This window comes from Rutidosis leptorrhynchoides, chromosome 10, assembly GCF_046630445.1.
Source record: "Rutidosis leptorrhynchoides isolate AG116_Rl617_1_P2 chromosome 10, CSIRO_AGI_Rlap_v1, whole genome shotgun sequence".
Lineage (NCBI taxonomy): Eukaryota > Viridiplantae > Streptophyta > Magnoliopsida > Asterales > Asteraceae > Rutidosis > Rutidosis leptorrhynchoides.
Genome location: NC_092342.1, coordinates 235,630,001 through 235,653,519, shown reverse-complemented (window position 1 = coordinate 235,653,519; position 23,519 = coordinate 235,630,001). Strand labels below are relative to the sequence as shown.

The window sequence follows — 23,519 nt, the reverse complement described above, 5'->3', positions numbered from 1 at the left end:
CTGCTAACCGGGAAATCGCTTAGTAGGGATATCTATCCAAGGAGTGTCTCGCAATCATCCCGACACTACGTTATCTTAAATCATGGTGAACCACGTCTTCTCTGTCCTTAGCTGTTGCATGCTAGCTAGCTTATTTTAATTATATTACTTTAATATTTCAAATACAATTATAAATCAAATTAACCCAACTATTGCCTTTACACAATTTGATATTCCGGATAAAAGTGGTGTCTAGAATAAACCGGTTGGACTTGTTTGTTGGATTTTCCGAATAGTCGTCAATTTATTGGGACCAAAAGGATTCTGCCTCTCCACACAAGGTGTACCTGGCCACTAGTATTGGATACTAAATTGTGTACAAACCCATCCTAATTACTAAATTATCTAGATAAACTCTGTTTCAAATTCGACCACTCAAGGAATGATCCTAGGTCATATTTTCCCTTGCTAACCTATAGGAAGGAATAATAGATTTAGGCCCAGCATATATAAATTAAACAATCAACTTCTCCTGTTGATATCCAAAATTGACGTTTTGCGACCTAACGACACCGCATAAATAAACCGTCCCATTCGGGCATATCATAGGAATAGTTAAATTTTTGGCGCCGCTGCCGGGGAGCAGTAGTACGATTTGGATCCTGTTTAGATTAGTTAGCTTTTAAGAGACCCTTTTGACTGAGACTAGCTTTGTCAGAAGTTAATAGTTTACTGTAGTTAGGTTAGATAATATTAGCTTAATTTAGATGAACTAAAACGTTTAAAATGGACTTCCTTATAAGTGAACCTTTAGGATGGTTTAACCTACTTAGACCGCTAAGAATTCTTCCGACACATCCTTTCTTCTATCCGATATCATACATCGTACCCATTCAACGAGATCCACACTTACCTGCTGATAGTTCGACGATGGCCGCACGCATCACTCTCGCGGACATCACCAAACCCTCGTTAGAAGGACGAGGAGGACCGATACTCTATCCAGAGGTTAACAGAGCATCTTTTGTGCTTAAGCATAGCATCATACAACTCATTCACAACCATTGCCAGTTCCACGGCTTACCAAATGACGATCCCAACTCTCACTTAGGTAGATTCCTCTCCTTATCCAACTCATTTACGCAAAACGGGATTGAACAAGACGTAGTTCGTCTATATCTGTTCCCCTATTCCTTAACTCATCATGCAAAAACCTGGTTCGAGGGGTTAGAACCCAATTCTATCACCGGGAGGAAATGGCAACAACTTTCTTAATCAAGTACTTCCCCCATCAAAACAAATCAGACTTAGGAATGATATCGTAAACTTTCAATAAGTGCACGATGAATCACTCTACACTGCATGGGAAAGATTCAAACATTTTCTTCGAAGATGCCTGAACCGCCGTCTTGAGAGCTCTGATCAGATTTTGACCTTCTACAAAGGTTTGAATCAGAACAATAAGTCTACTCTTGATGCTGTTTCTCAAGGTAACTTCATGAAATTCACTGCTGACGAGGCCTGGAGATTGATCGAGGAGATGACTATGCACCATCATGATTAGAACACAGAAGGGCACATTTCATCATCAACACTGATTTCCGCCTCCGATCCTATCAAAAATAAAACCATCAAATTTCTCTCGGACCAAATAGAAAACCTCACCAAAGAAGTCAGAGAGCTAAAGAAACTCCCGCAACATGTGTCTCAAGTGCAATTATGCCAGAATTGTACTGAAACACATTCGGCCAAGGTATACGAGGCTGAATGTGAGGACTCTGTTGTCTACTCCGATAAGATCCTAGCTCATCCGCACAACCAACCTACCAAAACCACTGCCCCACCAGAGAAAAGTCCAGATGATGTCCTACTACGAATCATCCACATGATCATAGCAAGACAAGACGCAGCTGATTTAGTCATGACTAATCACTTGAGTAGTCTTGAAAATCAAATAAGCCAGCTAAATCAACGTCTCAGTTCTCTAGGTTGTCCTAAAAATGACTCAAAGGTGGCACATAGCCAACCTTTAGTTTCTTCTAAGGAGAAGAAACTAACTAATACCCATTCAGTAGTAGTCATAGAGTCATCACCTAAAACTCCGATTCCATTCCCGGGCTGTCTCAAGCAAAGACACAACAAGATGAAATCATTCAAGCTTGACGGTAAATTTTTGGACACTGTGTCTAAAAATCCTTGTAGTAAGAAGTATTTTAGGAAAGTCCTATCAACCAAGGATAAGGTACCCGATGTACCAAATGTCCCGCTGAACGCGGATTGTTCAGCCATTCTCCTAAATACTCTTCCTGAAAAACTAGGGGATACCGGATGATTTACCCTTCCTTGTTCTATCTACCAATCTGGTACTATCTATTCTCTCGCTGACCTTAGTGCCCACATCAATCTCATGCCCTACTCACTATTCTAGAGACTTGAAATTGGAAACCTTAATCCTACCAAAATGAGCATCCAGCTAGCTAACCAATCCACTAGATATCCTAAGGGAATAGCTGAGAACGTCATGGTTAAGGTCGATAAATTCCCTTTTCTGACTGACTTTGTGGTTATGGACTATAAAGAAGATATGAAAACCCCTATCATCTTAGGAAGGCCTTTCATGAATACAGCCAAAGTGATCGTTGACGTTTATTCACGGACTATCACTTTGAGAGCCCGTGGAGAAGAGGTCACATTCACGATCGACTAGTCTGTATGTCCTTCTGATGGGAACACCGAAGTAAATACCATCTCCACTAGGAATGTGTCCTTCATTTTCGAGAATGTAGAGAAGAAGATAGAAGTAGAAGACAAGAAGAATAACCACGCCACACCAACCCAATCTTCACTCCCACCTTATTTTGACCTTTTAATGACTAGACGGGACTTTGTTCTAGAAGAACTCTCTGAACCAATTATACTTGAAGCTCCCGACCAGAGTGACGAGGAGGTGGATGAAGAATTAGAAATGGAAAGCCCGAATAAGAAGAAAGAAATGGTGGATTCTAGAACCGAAGTAGTTGTTAATGTTGCTACCTCATTAGAGACGTTAATGGACATCGTCCCACCTCTATCCTTAGAGTACAACATTACGACCAACCCGAAGTCACAAAGAAGAAAGACGGGTTTTGCGTCAGGGCTACCCTATAAACCATCACTCCACTACATAATTGCATACACATCATTGAGTGATGAGGACCCGTTTGACCATCCCATTCCAATAAAGGAGGTAAAAGAAGTTGATAATTTGTTATACCTCAAGTTAAACAAAGCATTCACTTCGAACCACCTTCTCCTCTCATTGGACATACCTTATTCTATGTCCGCTTCAATCCCATCGGTAAGTTCCAATATTACCTCTTGTGTCTACTGATGGATGCAAGGGAGCCGCCTAGATTTCCTGAGAAATAAGTCTGGAGTCAGGCTCGTGACTCGAACAAAAACAAGCGCTTCTCGGGAGGCAACCCACGTGTTTATTTTTCTATAGCTTTAGTAGTAGTAAGATTAGGATTATAAAGTTAAATTGAATAAGTGAGAAAGTGAAACTTAAAATGGGATTTTCAATGTTTCTTACTTGTCATGAACTTAATTGCAATATTTCAGAAGTCTTAAAATTAAAGGCAATCAACACTTTAAGTGTGGGATTAAGCTTTTTAGTCATACATTGATTTGTTGAATTTTCAAACCATCAAGTTTTCAAATAACTTTTTCATCAAAATGCAAATCAGTGAGTCTATGGCCTAAAGCTTAATCACCTATCTTGGTTTAATCTTTTCCATTTTACAAGTAATAGACAGTTACTGATGCCTATGGTGGAGACTCTTTGAATAATGATGAAACGACAAGGAAACTCGTTGATTATTTCATTTCAAGTATTGGTGGATGTTATATGGAGGATGAGAACGCCCTAATGAGCTCGAGTACACTTCAAGAAGACTGATTAGAATCCAGCAGAAGATGGTTCCAACTCCTTCTACCTTCAGATCCTCAGCCTACATCCGCACCCAAGGGGAGTAATTCGTTTCTTTCTCTTCGTTTATTTATTTTGCTTTGCTATATCCTTAAACTATACCCTATCCTAAGCTTATCACTAAGTGTGGGATTCCAACCCAATATTGAGCTTAGATACATTTTTCGACATGTTTAAACTCTAAGTGTGGGATTTTGGTCCCTAATATCTAAGAATGAACATTAGGGACAATGTTCCTCTAAGTGTGGGATAGCGGTGTAGTACACCATAATTAGCTATGGGATGCTCGGAAAATTTTCTTAACTTCAAATTTTACTAAGCTTTTCGAGTATACCTACTATTTAGATTCTTTATCCTCAACGTAAATTTTTCAAAAATTTTGACTAAATGTTACTTTCTGAAAAAGTACTTTCGAAAATCAAGCGTGTTTGTTCTATAATTAAGACAAATGAGGACATAAATCTTTTTAAGGATGAACCGATTCTCTAAAAGAGCATTGTATGACTAGGCATTATCGACCCAATATAATTGTTGTGAGGCACCCCAAAAATGGCCTAATAAGCATTCATTTTTAATGCTTCACTATCTTTTCCGTTGAGAGCGCCGATGTTAGCATTTAGAGTTAGAACTTGACCTTGGCATACATTTTGAGGCCAATGGTTAGTAAGCGGCATACGTGGTGTAGGTGCGATACTCCTTCCAAAATCATTCTGAATAAAAAAGACAAAAACCATCCGTTTCCGTTTCCACTCCACGCATTTAAACCGACCAACTCACGCCAAAGAGTTGATGAATCAGAAAATACTCAACCCCAAATTCGCTATCAAATACGTTACCCTTTCCACCCTCTTTCCTTTCTCATTTTCAAAATCTAGAAATTCAAAGAGATAGATCGACCAAGTTTACTTTAAACACTTGTCGAGAAATTCCAAAATTCCAGACTGTTTTTGATAGGTCAAAAGACCTATTTCTGGTGAATACCTTTCTCTCTGGGCACAAGAAGAAATTGAAAAAGTTACGAAGATGGGATATGCATCTAAAAAAAAGTTGAGCAAAGTCTCCAAAAATAAAGAAGAGAAAAATCTTTGAATAAAAGCATAAATCCCCCAGAAAATGAAGATTGTGACCCAGGAGGATTGCAGAAAAGAAGCAAAGTCTTCGCTGAAAATCAGCACCCTCTAAAGGAACTCTTCAAACAAAAATAGAGTATCATCTTTCCTAGAAAAAGTATATCCTCATGAAACCGAAATCTATCGAATCTCTCTAAATTTCAATGATTCGAAATCACCCTTTTCGCCATATCAAAACATTTGCTTTTCTCCGCAAACCAACCTTTAAAACCCGCTCTTCTTCTTGAAAGAATGATTAGGAGAAGATCAGTGCGTTCCTTATCTAACCGGTGGAGACTTGATTCTTAGTCAAGCCTATGACAATACTTGCAGCATGACTGGCTATGAGAGAATTCATTTCATAGATTTATAGGGTACCTCAAAATACTTGAGTGATTTGAGTGACCCGTGTAAGTAAGCCAAGTCACGTAACCTCCCCTCATGCTTGCAGAGATAGTTTCTACCCCTTTTAGAAGACGGTTTGTCTAATTTTACTCTTATAATAAATAACAAGCCACTTGAATAATAGAATGAAAACCTCAGAAGCACCCTTGAACTCAAAATAAAAGAAAGGTTTGCTTGAGGACAAGCAAAGTCTAAGTGTGGGATATTTGATATCGGCCAAAAAGTCACGTTTTTACCTCCGATATTGAGCCCTAAAACCATAAAGTTCCAAAATTTATTGCCAAAATAATTATTTTGTTGGTTAATTTGGTAGATTTAGTAATTACAAAGGCTATGCTTCAAGAATCACTAAAAACAGATGAAAAACGAAGAAAAACGAGCAAAACCGGCTAAGACGATTAACTCGCGTTTAAATAACTTATTTTATAATTTTTGGAAAAGTTTAATTACTTAATCTCATGTTGTAGGATATTCAATTACGAACACGTGGGCGCAAGAATCATCAAAAACGGAGCTAAAACGAAGATTCTAGAGCAAAAACGGTGAAAGACAAGTTACGATCCAGCAAACAGCTTGCCAAACAGCTTGCCAAACGGCTTGCCATAAGGAAAAATGGCCTGCCAGCAAACGGAAACCAAAAACAGCTTACCCTCGCAAACGGCCTTGGCAAACGGCCTGCCAAACGTTTGCCAGAAAATTTTGCCTATTTAAAGAGTTTTTTACATTCATTTCAACACACACTATTCTTCACTTCTCTCTCTAAATATCTCTCTATAGTCGCTCTCTAGTGATCTATAGGAGATTAGTTCTCTCTCTAGAGAGAAAAGTACAGAGATTAGGAAATTTAATTATCTCTCTATTGTCGCTCTCTAGTGATTAATATGAGATTAGTTTGTAGTTAGTAGTAGGAGCTATCAAGCATTGTAACGCTATGGATATTATGAAGAAATACAAGTGTTATTCTGCCTACATTATGCGGTAACATCTATCGTTTCTTTTATTAATTTATTATAATATTCTTGTTTAATGTTTGTGATTTATTAATATTAGAAATGCTTGTTTCCATGATGTGTGAGTAATTGCTTGATTGTTTGCCATGATTTAATAATGTTAGTTAGGGATGATTATCATTTCGTACTCGCTTTCTGTCTATGATATTAAACCTCGTTATTAGCGTCCTTCCACCAATAAACGTGATTAAAACCTTTTATAAAGTTGAAATTATAAGGGTAATTAATTATCTGTATTTATACATTGGTCAAGGTTTGAACCCATCGGAAATACTATAAAGTACATGGGGAATTACCATAGGACCAGATCAAGACAATGGTCAAGAGTATAAGACTCATGTCGATGTACTATAGGACCACTTGAGCATGGTCAAGGATAGAAGCTATGGAACCACTATAAGTCTAGTACATGGTGGATAACTAAGGGATTTATTGGGTAGATTTAAGAAAGGGCTGGTTTAAGCCATAAATGGGAATTTAATGCACTACAATACAAACTAAGCTTATAAATCTTTAAGGATGACTGAGAACTATCAGATGTTCTAATTTGTCTACAAAACCTTAGATTTTACCAAACCACTGACAGAAAAGAATTCGAAACACAATCATAACCACTCACTTGGGTGATGCACTAAGGTGTTAAGAAAGGTTGGATATTATATATATGGCTATGCCACTTCATTCGTGCGCCCAAGGTATGCACTGCATCCAAGATGGGTCGCTTATATCCTTAAACTGGATAAAGCGTCGGGAGTTGAGCATAGTCCATCCGATCAGAATCTTCAAAGCCTAGTTCCTCATGACATGCTAACTGGGAAACAGCTTAGTAGGGATATCTATCCAAGGAGTGTCTCGCAATCATCCCGACAATACGTTATCTTAAATCATGGTGAACCACGTCTTCTTTGTCCTTCGCTGTTGCATGCTAGCTAGCTTATTTTAATTATATTGCTTTAATATTTCAAATACAATTATAAATCAAATTAACCCAACTACTGCCTTTACACAATTTGATATTCCGGATAAAAGTGGTGTCTAGAATAAACCGGTTGGACTTGTTTGTTGGATTTTCTGAACAGTCACCAATTTATTGGGACCAAAAGGATTCTGCCTCTCCACACAAGGTGTACCTGGCCACTAGTCTTGGATACTAAATTTTGTACAAACCCATCTTAATTACTAAATTATCTAGATAAGCTCTGTTTCAAATTCGACCGCTCAAGGAATGATCCTAGGTCATATTTTCCCTTGCTAACCTATAGGAAAGAATAATAGATTTAGGCCCAGCATATAAATTAAACAATCAACTTCTCCTGTTGATATCCTGAATTGACGTGTTGCGACCTAACGACACCGCATAAATAAAATGTTCGATTCGGGCATATCAAAATACTCGACCATCTTCTCTAAGTTCTCGACTCTTAAAATGAGGTCATTGGTGTTGTTGTCATTAGCAGCTGCAGTGGATGTACTTGGTTTAGAAGTGGAAGTAGAAGCGTCATAGGGATGATAACGATGACATATCTCGAGTGATTGTTTGTAATAACGAAAACTCTTACAGAATGGTTTATTGCCTCGAGCAGGTCCTTTAGGTATCCTACGGTGGCCTTTCGGTCCGTAGGGGTTAACAAAGTCGGGATCAACAAAAGGTGACTGGGAACGAGTGGGTGAATCGGGTAAGTTGGGTTAAGATTCAGATTCCGGTTCCTCCTCGGGATCCTCCTCCCGTTCCTCCTCTTTTGGCTCGTCTTCTTCTTTCGGTTCAGATTGCATCTCAGGTTCAGATTCAGTTTCATCCATGAACTCAAGTATGGTGTTTGCTTGTTCTTGAACAGTTTCCTCAAATTCCGTGTCGGAGTCGGTAAGAATGATAGGATTGGAAGAAGTCATCTGGCACTCAAGAAAAACACAAGGTTAGTTTACTTAGTAATCATATTGTTCATTTATAGGAGTAAAGTAAAGTAACAAGTAGTATAACTAGGGTTCATGTAACTTAACAAGTCTAGGGTTACAGTCCAGACTCATAGATGTCCTAACGTTCGACACTCTAATGCAGCCTAGTCCTAGGTAACCGATTTGCTCTGATACCAAATGTAATACCCCATCCTAATCCACTAACAGTGTATTAACTCTGGTCCCACATTTTAGCGGTCACGCCCTCTACATGAGACGTTTTCGAAAAGTATTCACATTAATTATCAAAACAAATTCATTTATTAAAGAAATGTAACTGAAAAGTAGTTGACACAAACGACCAATGTAAATAACTGAAAGCATAACTTATAACATTGTTTTTAATGCGAATATGTGTTCTTGAAATGAAAGTAATAAAATATGCTGGACACCGTCCAGTCCTAACAGCAGACAAGCATAACAACTTCTGTATAACTGAAGCACTACCTCTATGGACATGAGATAAAACATGCAAAACATCAACGAAAACATTGAGTGAAATCTACAGGTTTAGTATCATTTCGTAAGTTAGGCCACAAGATTTCTGGAAAGCATCGTAAAAAGCATACATTATTATGAGCACTTGATTATAAAACTTTAACCCACGGATAGCTAGGCTACACGTCTTCCCTTTACCCTTTCTAAGCATACACCGATCAAGTGTACAAGTAACAACAAAATAAGCACCGTTATGTTGGGGTGAGGTTTGTCAAACCTAATGGTACCTTCCCTATAAGTCGAGCTTACATAAAGTAACTAATATAATTAAGCTAAGGGATTTTTGATCTGAACTAATATGTATATCGTTTAACTACTTGTGCCTAATATGTAAAACATTTGTAAAGAGCATATTATCAAATCCCTGTAAAAAGTAGTAGGGACTGTAGACTCACCTTAGCAAAAGCACTGAATTCTCTTAGTAAAATCGTACAGTAGTGGAACAATCTCGACCGAACAACGCAACTGTAGCGACCCGACAAAATCGTCATTGACGGCGCCGTCTACTTGGGTCCCATTACGTGATCATAAGTCTTTAATATGACGTTTGACCAAAATATGTCGCATTCATTTCAAATTTAAAGATGTTTCAAGTTTACGAAAGTAGTTCAACAACTAGTGACGTTACGACGTTTTACGTACAAATGAAACCTATGCGATACAGTTTAAATGTAAAGTCAAAAGATGCTCCATGTATGCATGTATACTCGACATCCAAGCAAGTATCAAAATAGTGAGTGGAAGCATGTAACACATATCATTCAAGGACCTGAGAAAAACATAGAAAATCTGTCAACGAAAATGTTGGTGAAATCATAGGTTTAGTAAGTTAGTACGTAAGTAAGTTGAACCACAAGATTTATAACGTTGAAGTAATAGTAAGAACATTCTAAAAGTTGTTAATACGAGCACCCAATTATCAATGCTTAACTAACGTTACCCCATCACAAATAGTGTTAGAACATACACTGTTTCTCGAAAATATATTTCATCCGCATAACGGTAGCGAACCGTCCGAATGAGGGTTTGTCAAACCCATATGGCCATATAACATAAGTTCTCGCTTACACCCGGCAAGTGTAACTAATGATAATCGAATTGAGGATTTTGTTCTAACTCGTACGTAGAATGTTTGTTTTCGTACTTGTGTTCACTTTGTTAATCGAAACGTTTATGTTTTTCTCATCCCAAATGTAAGTTCAAAAGAGTAGAAGTAGGACTATGATCTTACCTTGAGTGCACGAGTAATAAAGTACTTCACAAGTAAACGTGTGCAGGGACAATTGCTAGTCTTGACCTAAACAAATAGGTTGTATCAATAATGGTAAACACAATGGGTCAAAGTTGTTCAATTAGTCCTATGGCTCGTTACGACTCGATTAATTAGCATGCGAATCAAATTTGTCAAGTTTCATGCAAGATACAAGTGTAAGAACAAGTTGGAATGATTGCATAAGTAATTGGTTAAATTTGATTAAAAGTCAACTTTGGTCGGGTAAAAGTCAACGAAAAAGTCAACACGTTCGGGTCGGGTCCCGAACTATTTTTCTGTGGTTTTTAATCATATATAAGCATGTTAGAATAAGTTACATGTGAATCAAAGGTGCGTAGCTTAGTTAGAATTTAACGGTAAACGACCAACCAAATCGGAACCTGGCAGTTCATCTGGACGGCGTCCAGATGTGAAGGCCAGGACGGCGTCTGTGACGACCTGGAGATTTCCGCCCAAATTTAAACTTAATCTTTATATGTTTCAACACAATAAGAAAAGTCTGTAATGATGAGTCTCAAAAAGTTTGAACTGTTTCATATATTTCATTTAACCTGTGACTATTCCCGAAGATTCATGAACATTTATGTGTGTATAGATATGGTATAATGAATTGGTAATATATTATAGGTAATTACAATTTAATTCTAGTTGTTATATTATTATTATATACATTATTAATTAATCTCAGTATCATTAAATATTACTAAATATTATAATATAAAAATTATACATTTGATTTGTTATGTTATTGTTATTGTTAATATTATAACTATAATTTGAAGGTATTTCGTATGCCCGAGAGACATATTAAATTAATGTGGCTAATGTGTTATGATCCAAGTCGGGTCATACCCAATAACAAGCTTACCAACACTTTACAAGTATTTAATCTTAACGGTTGGATCGTTAAATAAATACGCGACACTTGAACTTTAGAAAATTAGTTTTCTAAAGTATTATCACTTGAGATAAATTATTTGGATAATTTATATATATATATATGTTAAGAATTTAATTATTTATAGGTTTAAATAATTATGTTGTGTTATGATTTATAAATTGGTTTTTAAATATTCAAGTAACTTAATTTGAAACATGGGTTTTATATTGTTTTATAAAAAAACTCCTTTGATTAAAAAAACCCCTAAAGGGTGACGGTTTTTGAGGGATACAAGGGATCACCCATGCTCAAATTTTGTGACTTTTAAGGCTACACAACTCTTAAGGTTCATGCCTATTAGTTTACCAAGGACCTTGACTCAAGTGGACTAGCAATACACATAAAATTAACAAGAAAAACTTCAAACTTCTCTCTTTGGTCTGCTGTCTTCTGGCCGTGAGATAGAAGGAGAGAAAGAGGGCTTATTTTTTGAGTTGCAAGCTAAATTTCAAGTGGTAATAAAATCCTAACTAAAGGCTAAGTGTTGGTGTATAGTTTGAGGTATTATCTCTTGAGGTTTCATACTTTTGAAACTTGATTCATCATCATCTCTTGGGAGCTGCTGCTGGTCGATTTTTTATACAAAGGAACAAGTGGGTTCAAGGTTAGTTAACTAGCTCATTGAGGTTCTAAGGTCTAACCAAGTCAAGGGTGTGTTGGTGCATTATTTCATCATCTTCATCATCATCCTCTTGAACCAAAACAGCCCTCAATTGCTAATTGAGGAGGTATTAACACTCTTCCTCTCTTATTATTTTGTAAGCATATATTCAAGGCTTGATAATTATTAATGGAGTTCAATCTAAAATGGTTTAACATATACACTTGTTTATAAATAACATAATGCTTCCGCTTGTCTTAATATTCATAAAATTGGTTTTGTGATTATATAAACATATGAACTTGTTGTCATGTTGAATTCCATCAATGGTATCTAGAGCCGAAGTCTTGAAATATGCTTCGAGATGGTTTTTGAACTCACCATAACTTTGGATTCATATATTGTTGTTCACAATCATAGCCAAGACCTTGTGGTTGAATGAATGTTTGTTTGGTTGATTTGTTAATTTCAATATGGTTGTAATTATTCATTCAATTGGTTTGTAATAATATTCATTTGGTTATGTAATTTATTTTATATTTGGCATGTAAAATAGATTAGGTTGTATTTTCATTTTCTAGACAAAATGTATTAGGATATATTTTGTAACAAGATGAAGATGCATGAAGATCACAAGGAAGAACACAAGAAGCATGTGGATTCAAGGTTAAGTGGGAGGTTAAAACCTCTTACTTTGTGTTTTACCCATTGACCGGTGGCATTTTGTTTTCGGCTAAACAAAATGTCTACCAATAGGCTTGATTGTGAACATTTATTTTGCATGCGTGGTTATTTTAATTCCTTGTATGATTATGGATTGTGTATGTTACTACAACAAGTTATCACACAAGTTAACAACAAGCAAAACTACAATTTAATTAGTTAAATTATTAACTGTATGCAATGAACAAAACTACAATTTAATTGGTTAAATTGAAATGGCTAAAAGGACATTAATAAATGGTTATTAAGAACTAGAAACGGATTGCACATATAAAAGGTTTATATCAAAGTAATAAAATTGGCATTATTACATGACATGAAAATGGATTTTCATAAGTACCATACACTAAATGCATGTTGGTGTATGGCATAAAAGTTTTCTCAAACTAGAAATAATGGAAACTTAAAATCCCTTATACAAGGTAAACAAGTTAAACGCCATCCTTTTGTGTGACACTTAGACATATTAGGGAACTCATGATGGGATAAAGGTCACCTAACCGTCATGAACAAACTAATATGATTAAGGTGAAATTCGCATGCTTGTGGGATAAAGGTCATTTAACCACTTGTATGTTAAGTTTACACGTTTACGCAAGTCGGACGACTTGATTTGGAAATCATGAACTTAGGGTCTCTGAAGCATGATGAACAAATAGGCGTTGATGGGATAATATGCCATGCAAAAGGATTGCATGATCCCATAACTTAGAAGTTGCAAAAGGATTGCAATTGTCATATAATGACTACCTAGCTAAATCAAATGACGGGATAAAGGTCACCTAATCGAAATTTGGTTTACCGTTGGATTCTAAAATTTAATAAATATCAATTGGATTTAAAGGGTATTGATTGTTAAATTAAAAATAATACTTAAACAACTTTGTTAAATTTTGTAGATGGCCGCCAATAACAACCACATTCCGAACGCACCTATCAACTTTAACAACCTATCATTGAGGTCAATCCTCGAAAAAGAAAAACTCAACCATACGAACTTCATGGATTGGTTCCGCAATCTAAGGATTGTCCTCAAACTAGAGGATAGGGCGTATGTGTTGGAAGACCCCATTCCCGATCAACCGGACGAGGATGATACGGAAGGCATGGCTTATTGGGAGAAATATTGCACCGATTCAGTGAAAGTTTCTTGCCTCATGCTTGGGACTATGATACCCAAACTCCAAAAGGATTTTGAGCAACATAGTGCATATGACATGATCACACAGTTGAAGGAGATGTTCCTTCAACAAGCTCGTGTTGAGTGCTTCGAAACGGTTCGAGCGCTTCATGCATGTCGGATGGACGACTCCCAATCCGTTTCATCTTATGTCCTCAAGATGAAAAGCCTAATTGATCGAGCAAACCATCTTAATTGCAACGTGTCTAATGAATTAGCCACGGACCTTATCCTTAACTTCTTATCAAAGAGGTTTGACACATTTGTAATGAATTACAACATGAATGGATGGGATAAGTGTAGAGACCCGTCCTAATCCATCCGGACGAAGTCCATATCGATTATAAATGATTCACAACAGTTGATTACATAGCGAGGTACTCGACCTCTATATGATACATTTTACAAACATTGCATTCGTTTTTGAAAAGACAATCTTTCATTACATCGAAAGTTGACGGCATGCATACCATTTCATAATACATCTAACTATAATTGACTTAATAATAATCTTGATGAACTCAACGACTCGAATGCAATGTCTTTTGAAATATGCCATGAATGACTCCAAATAATATCTTTAAAATAAGCAATTGCACAGCGGAAGATTTCTTTCGTACCTGAGAATAAGCATGCTTTAAAGTGTCAACCAAAAGGTTGGTGAGTTCATTAGTTTAACATAAATAATCATTTCCATCATTTTAATAGACCACAAGATTTCATATTTCCATTTCTCATAAACATACGTCCCATGCATAGGGACAAAATTATCATTTATATGGATTGAACACCTGGTAACCGACATTCACAATATGCATATAAGAATATCCCCATCATTTCGGGATCCTTCTTCAGACATGATATAAATTTCGAAGTACTAAAGCATCCGGTACTTTGGATGGGGCTTGTTGGGCCCGATAGATCTATCTTTAGAGTTCGCGTCAATTAGGGTGTCTGTTCCCTAATTCTTAGATTACCAGACTTAATAAAAAGGGGCATATTCGGTTTAATAATTCAGTCATAGAATGTAGTTTTAAGTACTTGTGTCTATTTCGTAAAACACTTATAAAAGCAGCGCATGTATCCTCAGTCGCAAAATATATATTGCGAAAGCATTTAAAAAAGGGATTAATGAAACTCACCTAATGTATTTTGTAGTAAAAATACATATGACTATATTGAACAATGCAGGGTTGGCCTCGGATTCACGAACCTATATCATTTGTATATCTATTAAGACATATCCTCGTAATCAAATAAATCTATTTATTATTAGTAATGCATTTGTTATATTAATACTTTATAAGTTTTATTATTTATTTATATATTTTCATTTTTATATATATAGAGAATTTAATATAGTTAAGTTATATAATTTAAATATATTTTTGTATATAAAATCTTTATTTTTATACTTATAACTTTAATAACGTCATTAGTACTTTTATTTTCACAATTGTAATTATTTTAATAATAATGATATAGATAATACTAATAACGATAATACTAATAATAATACCTATGTCAATGATAATAATAATACTAATAATTATAAAATGGTACAAGTACTAATATTAATGAAAATATTATTTTTATAATAATAATATTAATCTTAACCATAGTGATAATAGAAATTACTATATTAATAATATTAGTACTTCAAAAATTCTAATAAAAATACTTTTATTGATTTTGATATATATAACAATATTACTTATAATAATATTAATGAATGTATAATAATAACAATTTTAATAAATATCGTAGTAATAATAATACTCACTCTATTGATAATAACTAAGTTAAATATAATGTTGATAATAACATTAAGTAATAATACTAATAACAACAATTAGTATAACAATAATTATATCAACCATAATAATAAAAATAATAATAAGGATAATAACAATAATAATAATAATAAAATTAAGAAGGTATACCCTTTCAAGCTTTTTAGAAAAGAAATCGCCCCAGACCGGGCTCGAACCCGCGACCTCTTGATAATCTAAACACCCCTTAAACCATCTGTTCTATCATGTTTTTCTGATATATATTAAGCCCAAATTATATATAACTCGTTTCTAGTGTTCATCACTTTCTCCCTTGAAACCAAATCAACCAGAGATCGAAATCCTATTACATACTTCCTAATTATTGTTTTTCAGAAATATTCTTTACACAGAAACGATTCTTAGCCAGTGTTTGAATAAAATTGACCCATTAATTAAAATAAAAACGCTGTAAACCTGTAACAGATAAAAAAAAACCCTTCATTTATGAACTCAAAAATCAAAGTCAAATTCTAGGACGTTTTAGCTATTGATTGTAACATGAAAAAGGTTCAAAATTCTTTTTAGAAACTTTATGTATTATCAATTTCAACAGAAACTTTAAACGGAAAACGAATTTCGTGATGAACACATACCTTGACTTTTTGACCTTTAACTTTGACTCGAAAATTCGTGCTTGTTATAAAGAATTAGAATTTGATATTTTGAAGATAGTTTAAGTATACAATTCCTAACGAAACTGCATTTCTACATTTTGAAAATTGATGTGAAATCGAATCATGGTATATCACAGGTCAAAACAGGGGACGGGTTTCTTAAAATTTTAAATTAATTTGATACATACGATCTGATAAGGTTGATAATTGATAATGAGAATGTGTTGTTGATTGAATGTATCAATAAACCTGAGTAGCTCATTTGTTATATAGCAAAAAGTTAATCGACGGTTTTTATTATCAGTAAAAAAAATAAAATAAACAAATAAAATAAAAGAGAGAAAGATATTGCTAACAGATTTTGTTGTGTTTTGGATTACTTATGTCGACATGTAACAAAAGGAGACAGATTCGAATACATAGAAAAGAAAAAGAAATCTTGATAGCAATGGCTAACTGAATTGCTTCCTTATTAGTTTTTATATGTATATATATATCATTAATATTAATAATTAATAATTATACTAATAATTAATAATAATAGTAATAATATTAACAATGATAATAATAATAATAAAACTGATAAAAAATAATATTATTACTGATAATAATAATAACAATTCGTATTATTTTTATAATGATAATATTGATAATTTATAATAATGATTCTTAATAATACTATTACTAATAATCATATAAAGATGATAATAATTATATTATTAATGGTAATTATAATATTTTATTTTATATATATATATATATATTATAAATATATCTATAACAATACTAATGTTATTAATAATATTGATAAAGATAAATACTCATAATAACTTAAAATTATAACTTTATTACTAATTATAATGATATAACAAATTTGATGTATCAATTCTATATATTGTATTAAATAATAATATACTAATATTAATATTGATATTAATATTAATATTAGTAAATATAGTAATATTAATATAACATTATATCTTAACTTGTAATTAAATATATAAATGTTGCAATTTATTAATCATGTGATATTTAATAATTACATATTATATATGTGTATATATATATATGTATATATATCTATTTATACCTTACGATATAATAATTATTATTTATAGAATCATATATATAGATTTATAATATTATATATATATATATATATATATATATATATATATATATATATATATATATATATATATATATATATATATTCATATGATAGTAACTTACTTATTTTATTTATTATTTTACATTTTAATTCAAATGATTAAAGTGTATTTTATTAATTTAAAATATTATATATACACTCATATTTATATGTATATTTATATAAAGCTTTACATATTAGTTTACACCAAATTGTTCATGAATCGTCAGAATTAGTCAAAGGTCAATTGTATACATGAACACAGTTCAAAGGTTTTGAGACTTCAACATTACAGACTTTGCTTATCGTGTCGAAACCATATAAAGATTCAAGTTTAAATTTGGTCAGAAATTCTCGGGTCACTACAATAAGAGCATTGGCGAATTACACGACATGCTTAAAACGGCCGAAGCAAGCATGGGTAAAAGGGCTTCACCCATGTTTATAATTAATGAAGGCGGGTCCAAAAGCAATAACACTTCTAAGCCGAAGGCGGCTAAGAGGAAAGGACCCGCCCACTAAGGTAAGGGCAAGGGAAAGGGAAGTATGGTTACCCCAACCAACAAGAACAAAAAGCAAAAGGTTACCGGTAAAGCTAACCCCAAGGAAGATCCGTGCTTTGGTTGCGGTGAAATGGGTCACTGGAAACGCAACTGCCCGGTCTACCTAAAGGAGTTGAAGAAAAAGAGGGATGCAGGGCTAACCTCAGGTAATGTATATATGGTATACATTGAGCTTAGTATTACTTCTTCTAATACATGGGTATTAGACACAGGATGTGGAACTCACATTTGCAATTCTATGCAGGGGTTCAAAAGAAGTAAACAAGAAGCGGGAACATCAAGTCTCTACATGGGAAATGGAGCTAAGGTGCACGTAGTAGCTCAAGGGGACTTTATTCTAAAGCTTCCAAGTGGTTTGGAACTTGTTTTGAAAAATGTTTTATATGCACCCGATTTATCGCAAAACATTATTTCTGTATCCCATTTGAAACAATGTGGTTTTGATCTTAATTTCGTTAATGATGACATCCATGTTTCTTTAAATAATGTGTTCTATTTTAAGGCTTCGCCTTTGAATGGTATTTATGAATTGGTTCATGATAACACATCATACGATAGCTCAATATACCATACAAACACCAAGAAACTCAAAATGGATTTGAGTGATTCCTACTTATGGCATTGTCTCCTTGGTTACATAAACAAGAACCGAATACATACACTTCAAAAGAATGGACTTTTGAAATCAAGTGGGCTGGGCTCGTTTGATGTATGTGAATCTTGTTTACAAGGCAAAATGACTAAAGCACCTTTCAAAGGGACCTATGAAAGGGCTTAAGACTTATTGGGACTAATACATTCGGATGTATGTGGACCATTTAAGCCCATAACCAGGAATGGTGAAAGGTACTTCATTATTTCATTGATGAGTTCAGTCATTTCGGATATGTCTACTTATTAAGACACAAGGACGAAACTTTTGAAGCATTCAAGGAATATCAAAACGAAGTACAAAATCAACTCAATAAGACAATCAAGGTACTTCGTACCGATAGAGGAGGTGAATACCTAAGGGATGCTTTCCAAGATCATCTTAAAGGTTGTGGGATTATCTCACAACTTACTCCCCCTAGAACACCCCAACTTAATGGAGTTTCCGAAAGGAGGAACCGAACCTTAATGGATATGGTTCGATCTATGATGGCTAGAAGCACGTTACCTCTATCATTTTGGGGTTATTGTCTATGCTCCGTGGCTCGTATTCTAAATATGGCCCCAACCAAGAAAGTGGAACGAACTCCTCATGAGATGTGGTTTGGAAAACCTCCATCTCTATCATACTTAAAGGTATGGGGATGTGAAGCTTATCCTAAGCGTTACGTCCCTAATAAGTTGAATGCTCGATCCACGAAGTGTATCTTCATAGGATATCCCAAGGATGATATGGGATATTATTTCTATGATCCTTCCAAGCAGAATGTGTTTGTTGCTCGGAAGGCTGAATTCCTTGAAACTAAGTTCCTATTGGAAGGAAATAGTGAAAGGAAGATAGATCTTGAAGAGGTTCAAGATCAAGCAGATGATACACAATTGGTTGACACTAGCACTCAACATGAAAATGTTGAGAGTGATCAAATGGATGATCAAAATACACAAGACGTTCGCAGATCTGGTAGGATTAGTAATCCTCCTGAGAGATATGGGTTTCTCATGGATGGTTGCTATGTGGTTGATTTGGATGAACCAACAAACTACCAAGATGCTTTATCAAGGATTGATAAGGATAAATGGCAGGAAGCCATGAACTCTGAGATGCAATCCATGTATGACAACCAAGTTTGGGAACTTGTTGAACAACCTACTGGCTCAAGGCTAGTTGATTGTAAATGGCTTTTTAAAATGAAAACCGACATACATGGAAACTTGGATACATTTAAAGCTAGACTTGTAGCAAAAGGTTTCACTCAAACTCAATGGGTTGACTATGATGAAACTTTTTCGCCAGTGGCAATGCTAAAGTCTATTAGGATATTACTTGCCATTGCTGCTCATTATGATTATGAAATATGGCAAATGGATGTCAAGACCGCTTTCCTAAATGGACATCTTGAGGAAGATGTCTATATGGTTCAGCCTAAAGGTTTTGTTGATCCGAAATATCCTAAAAAGGTATGCAAGTTAAAGAAGTCAATCTACGGATTGAAACAAGCATCTAGAATGTGGAATCATCATTTTAATGAGGAGGCCAAGGAATTTGGCTTCATTAAAAATGGTGATGAAGCTTGTGTATACAAGAAAGCTAGTGGGAGCACTATCATGTTCCTTTTATTATATGTGGATGATATATTATTATTTGGAAATGATATTCCGGCAATGCAAGGTGTTAAAACTTGGTTAAGTAAATGCTTCTCCATTAAGGATCTTGGAGAAGCTCAATACGTTTTGGGGATTGGCATCTACAGGGATAGATCCAAGAAACTGATAGGTTTGAATCAAAGTGCATACATTGAAAAGATCTTGAAAAGGTTCAAGATGGACAACTCTAAGAAAGGTTTGGTACCTATTCAAAAGGGAACGCTTCTCAGTTCATCTCAGTGCCCTACCACGAAAGATGAACAAGAGAGAATGAAGAAAGTCCCATACACATCTGCTATTGGGTCAATCATGTATGCAATGATATGCATTAGACCGGATGTGTCATGCGCTCTAAGCCTGACAAGTAGATACCAGAATAACCCAGGTAACAGTCATTGGATTGCTGTCAAAAGTATATTGAAATACCTTAGGAGGACTAAGGATATGTTTCTAATATATGTGTATGGTGAGGAGGAACTCGTAGTAAAGGGTTACGTGGACGCGAGTTTCCAAACTAATAGAGATGATTTTCGATCACAATCCGGTTATGTCTTCACATTAAATGGAGGTGCGGTCTCTTGGAAGAGTTCAAAACAGGATGTTGTTGCATTATCCACTACAGAGTCGGAGTACATTGCCGCCTCATTGGCAGCTAAGGAAGCTGCATGGATGAAGAAATTCATCAACGACTTAGGAGTAGTCCCTTCCATTCAGGACCCTCTTGAGATCTTTTGTGACAACGAGGGTGCGATTGCTCAAATCAAAGAACCTCGTGCTCACCAAAAGACCCGTCACATTGAGCGGAGATTCAACTACATAAGGGATGAAGTTGAAAAGGGAAAGATATGTATTCGCAAAGTTCACACAGATCTTAATATAGCAGATCCTCTCACGAAGCTCTTACATGGATCAAAACATACAGGACATGTTTGTGCATTAGGGCTTCGATATTCTAGTGATTGGTCATGATCTGTTTTAAGTATTGTAATGGAATGAAATTGTTCAAACTCATTAATATAATTATGGTATTAATTTATTTTGAGTCATGTTCCTATTTTGCATATTTTATCCATGAATAAGTAATTATTCTAAATTCCGTGGTCGATCACATTCGTGGGAACAAGTGTGAGGTTTAGACTATTATGAACTTGGATTGGTATACATTCACGGACTGAATGTGGGGCAAGGTTGCTACCAAGGTTCATAGATATTTGTGGGATGCAAATATTGGAAGACCCGCCCTCAAGATTTGCTAAATGGAGCCTTTGTGGTTGATCACATGTAATCTTGAGTAAAGGCGAATATCATTGTATCCTCTGACCTAAGATACATATTGGGTTCAGATATTTACCAAGTATTGTGCCTTGATTTTTTCCTTCGCTATTCTGAAATATGGTAGTTCATAAGGAAGAGCTCAGGTACAATGCAAGGTACATATTTAGAACGTATGTAGTCAAGATGGAATTTGTCCCTCTTATTCGTTGAGAGTCAGATGTCTAAGGCCTGATAAAGTTAAATCTAGAAGAGAGTGATTACTCTGTGTCTCTTGGATTTAACATAACATCTAGGACGAAAGGAAATAATGAAAGATTCACCTATTCATATTCGAGATGGGAACTCGAAAGGGATGATGTTATTGAATGGCACAAAGTCATAACATATTGGGGGTGATGGACGGTTGTTAGGTGGTATCCATCACTTGCATTAATTTCTTATGTTTCTCGTGCAAGTGGGAGATTGAAGGTATTTCGTATGCCCGAGAGACATATTAAATTAATGTGGCTAATGTGTTATGATCCAAGTCGGGTCATACCCAATAACAAGCTTACCAACACTTTACAAGTGTTTAATCTTAACGGTTGGATCGTTAAATAAATACGCGACACTTGAACTTTAGAAAATCAGTTTTCTAAAGTATTATCACTTGAGATAAATTATTTGGATAATTTATATATATATATGTTAAGAATTTAATTATTTATAGGTTTAAATAATTATTTTGTGTTATGATTTATAAATTGGTTTATAAATATTCAAGTAACTTAATTTGAAACATGGGTTTTATCTTGTTTTATAAAAAAACTCCTTTGATTAAAAAACCCCTAAAGGGTGACGGTTTTTGAGGGACACAAGGGATCACCCATGCTCAAATTTTGTGACTTTTAAGGCTACACAACTCTTAAGATTCATGCCTATTAGTTTACCAAGGACCTTGACTCAAGTGGACTAGCAATACACATAAAATTAACAGGAAAAACTGCAAACTTCTCTCTTTGGTCTGCTATCTTCTGGCCGTGAGATAGAAGGAGAGAAAGAGGGTTTATTTTGTGAGTTTCAAGCTAAATTTCAAGTAGTAATAAAATCCTAACTAAAGGCTAAGTGTTGGTGTATAGTTTGGGGTATTATCTCTTAAGGTTTCATACTTTTGAAACTTGATTCATCATCATCTCTTGGGAGCTGCTGCTGGCCGATTTTTATACAAAGGAACAAGTGAGTTCAAGGTTAGTTAACTAGCTCATTGAGGTTCTAAGGTCTAACCAAGTCAAGGGTGTGTTGGTGCATTATTTCATCATCATCCTCTTGAACCAAAACAGCCCTCAATTGCTAATTGAGGAGGTATTAACACTCTTCCTCACTTGTTATTTTGTAAGCATATATTCAAGGCTTGATAATTATTAATGGAGTTCAATCTAAAATGGTTTAACATATACACTTATTTATAAATAACATAATGCTTTCGCTTGTCTTAATATTCATAAAATTGGTTTTGTGATTATATAAACATATGAACTTGTTGTCATGTTGAATTCCATCATAATTATCAATGTTAATATCATTATTATTATTATAACTAATAATAAAATTATAATTTTAGTTATTATGATTAATATTAGTATTATTATTAAATTTTATCATCACAATTATTATTAAAGGTCATTGTTATTATTATTATTATTATTATTATTATTATTGTAAAAATAATACAATTTATTAATATTACCATTATAAACATTAATATAACAACTAGTATCATTATTCTAAATATTTTATAATTTTATAATTATTAATAATAATTTTGCATTATTATGTATTTATTAATTAATATTATATATAAAACTAAACTAAATAAATAAACGAATTCTATATATTAATCTGTTACATGTATCAATCAACCTTACAGATATTTAACTACTGATGGATACAGTTTTTAAATTGAATACATATACATATATATATATATATATATATATATATATATATATACAAAATACGGATACACATGTATAAATAGTTATACACACACACACACACATACACACACACACACACACATATATATATATATATATATATATATATATATATATATATATATATATATATATATATATATATATATATATATATATATATATATATATAT

General features: G+C 34.2%; 1 protein-coding gene across 1 annotated transcript in view; it reads right to left on the bottom strand.

Annotated features, from left to right (window-relative positions):
- Positions 1-8,156: 8,156 nt before the first annotated feature.
- Positions 8,157-23,519, bottom strand: part of LOC139870883 (uncharacterized) — a 43,043-nt gene continuing 27,680 nt past the window's right edge. The window contains exon 2 of the mRNA XM_071858647.1: positions 8,157-8,360. Within this exon, the coding sequence (XP_071714748.1) occupies positions 8,157-8,360 (204 nt within the window). The remainder of the gene's footprint in view (positions 8,361-23,519) is intronic.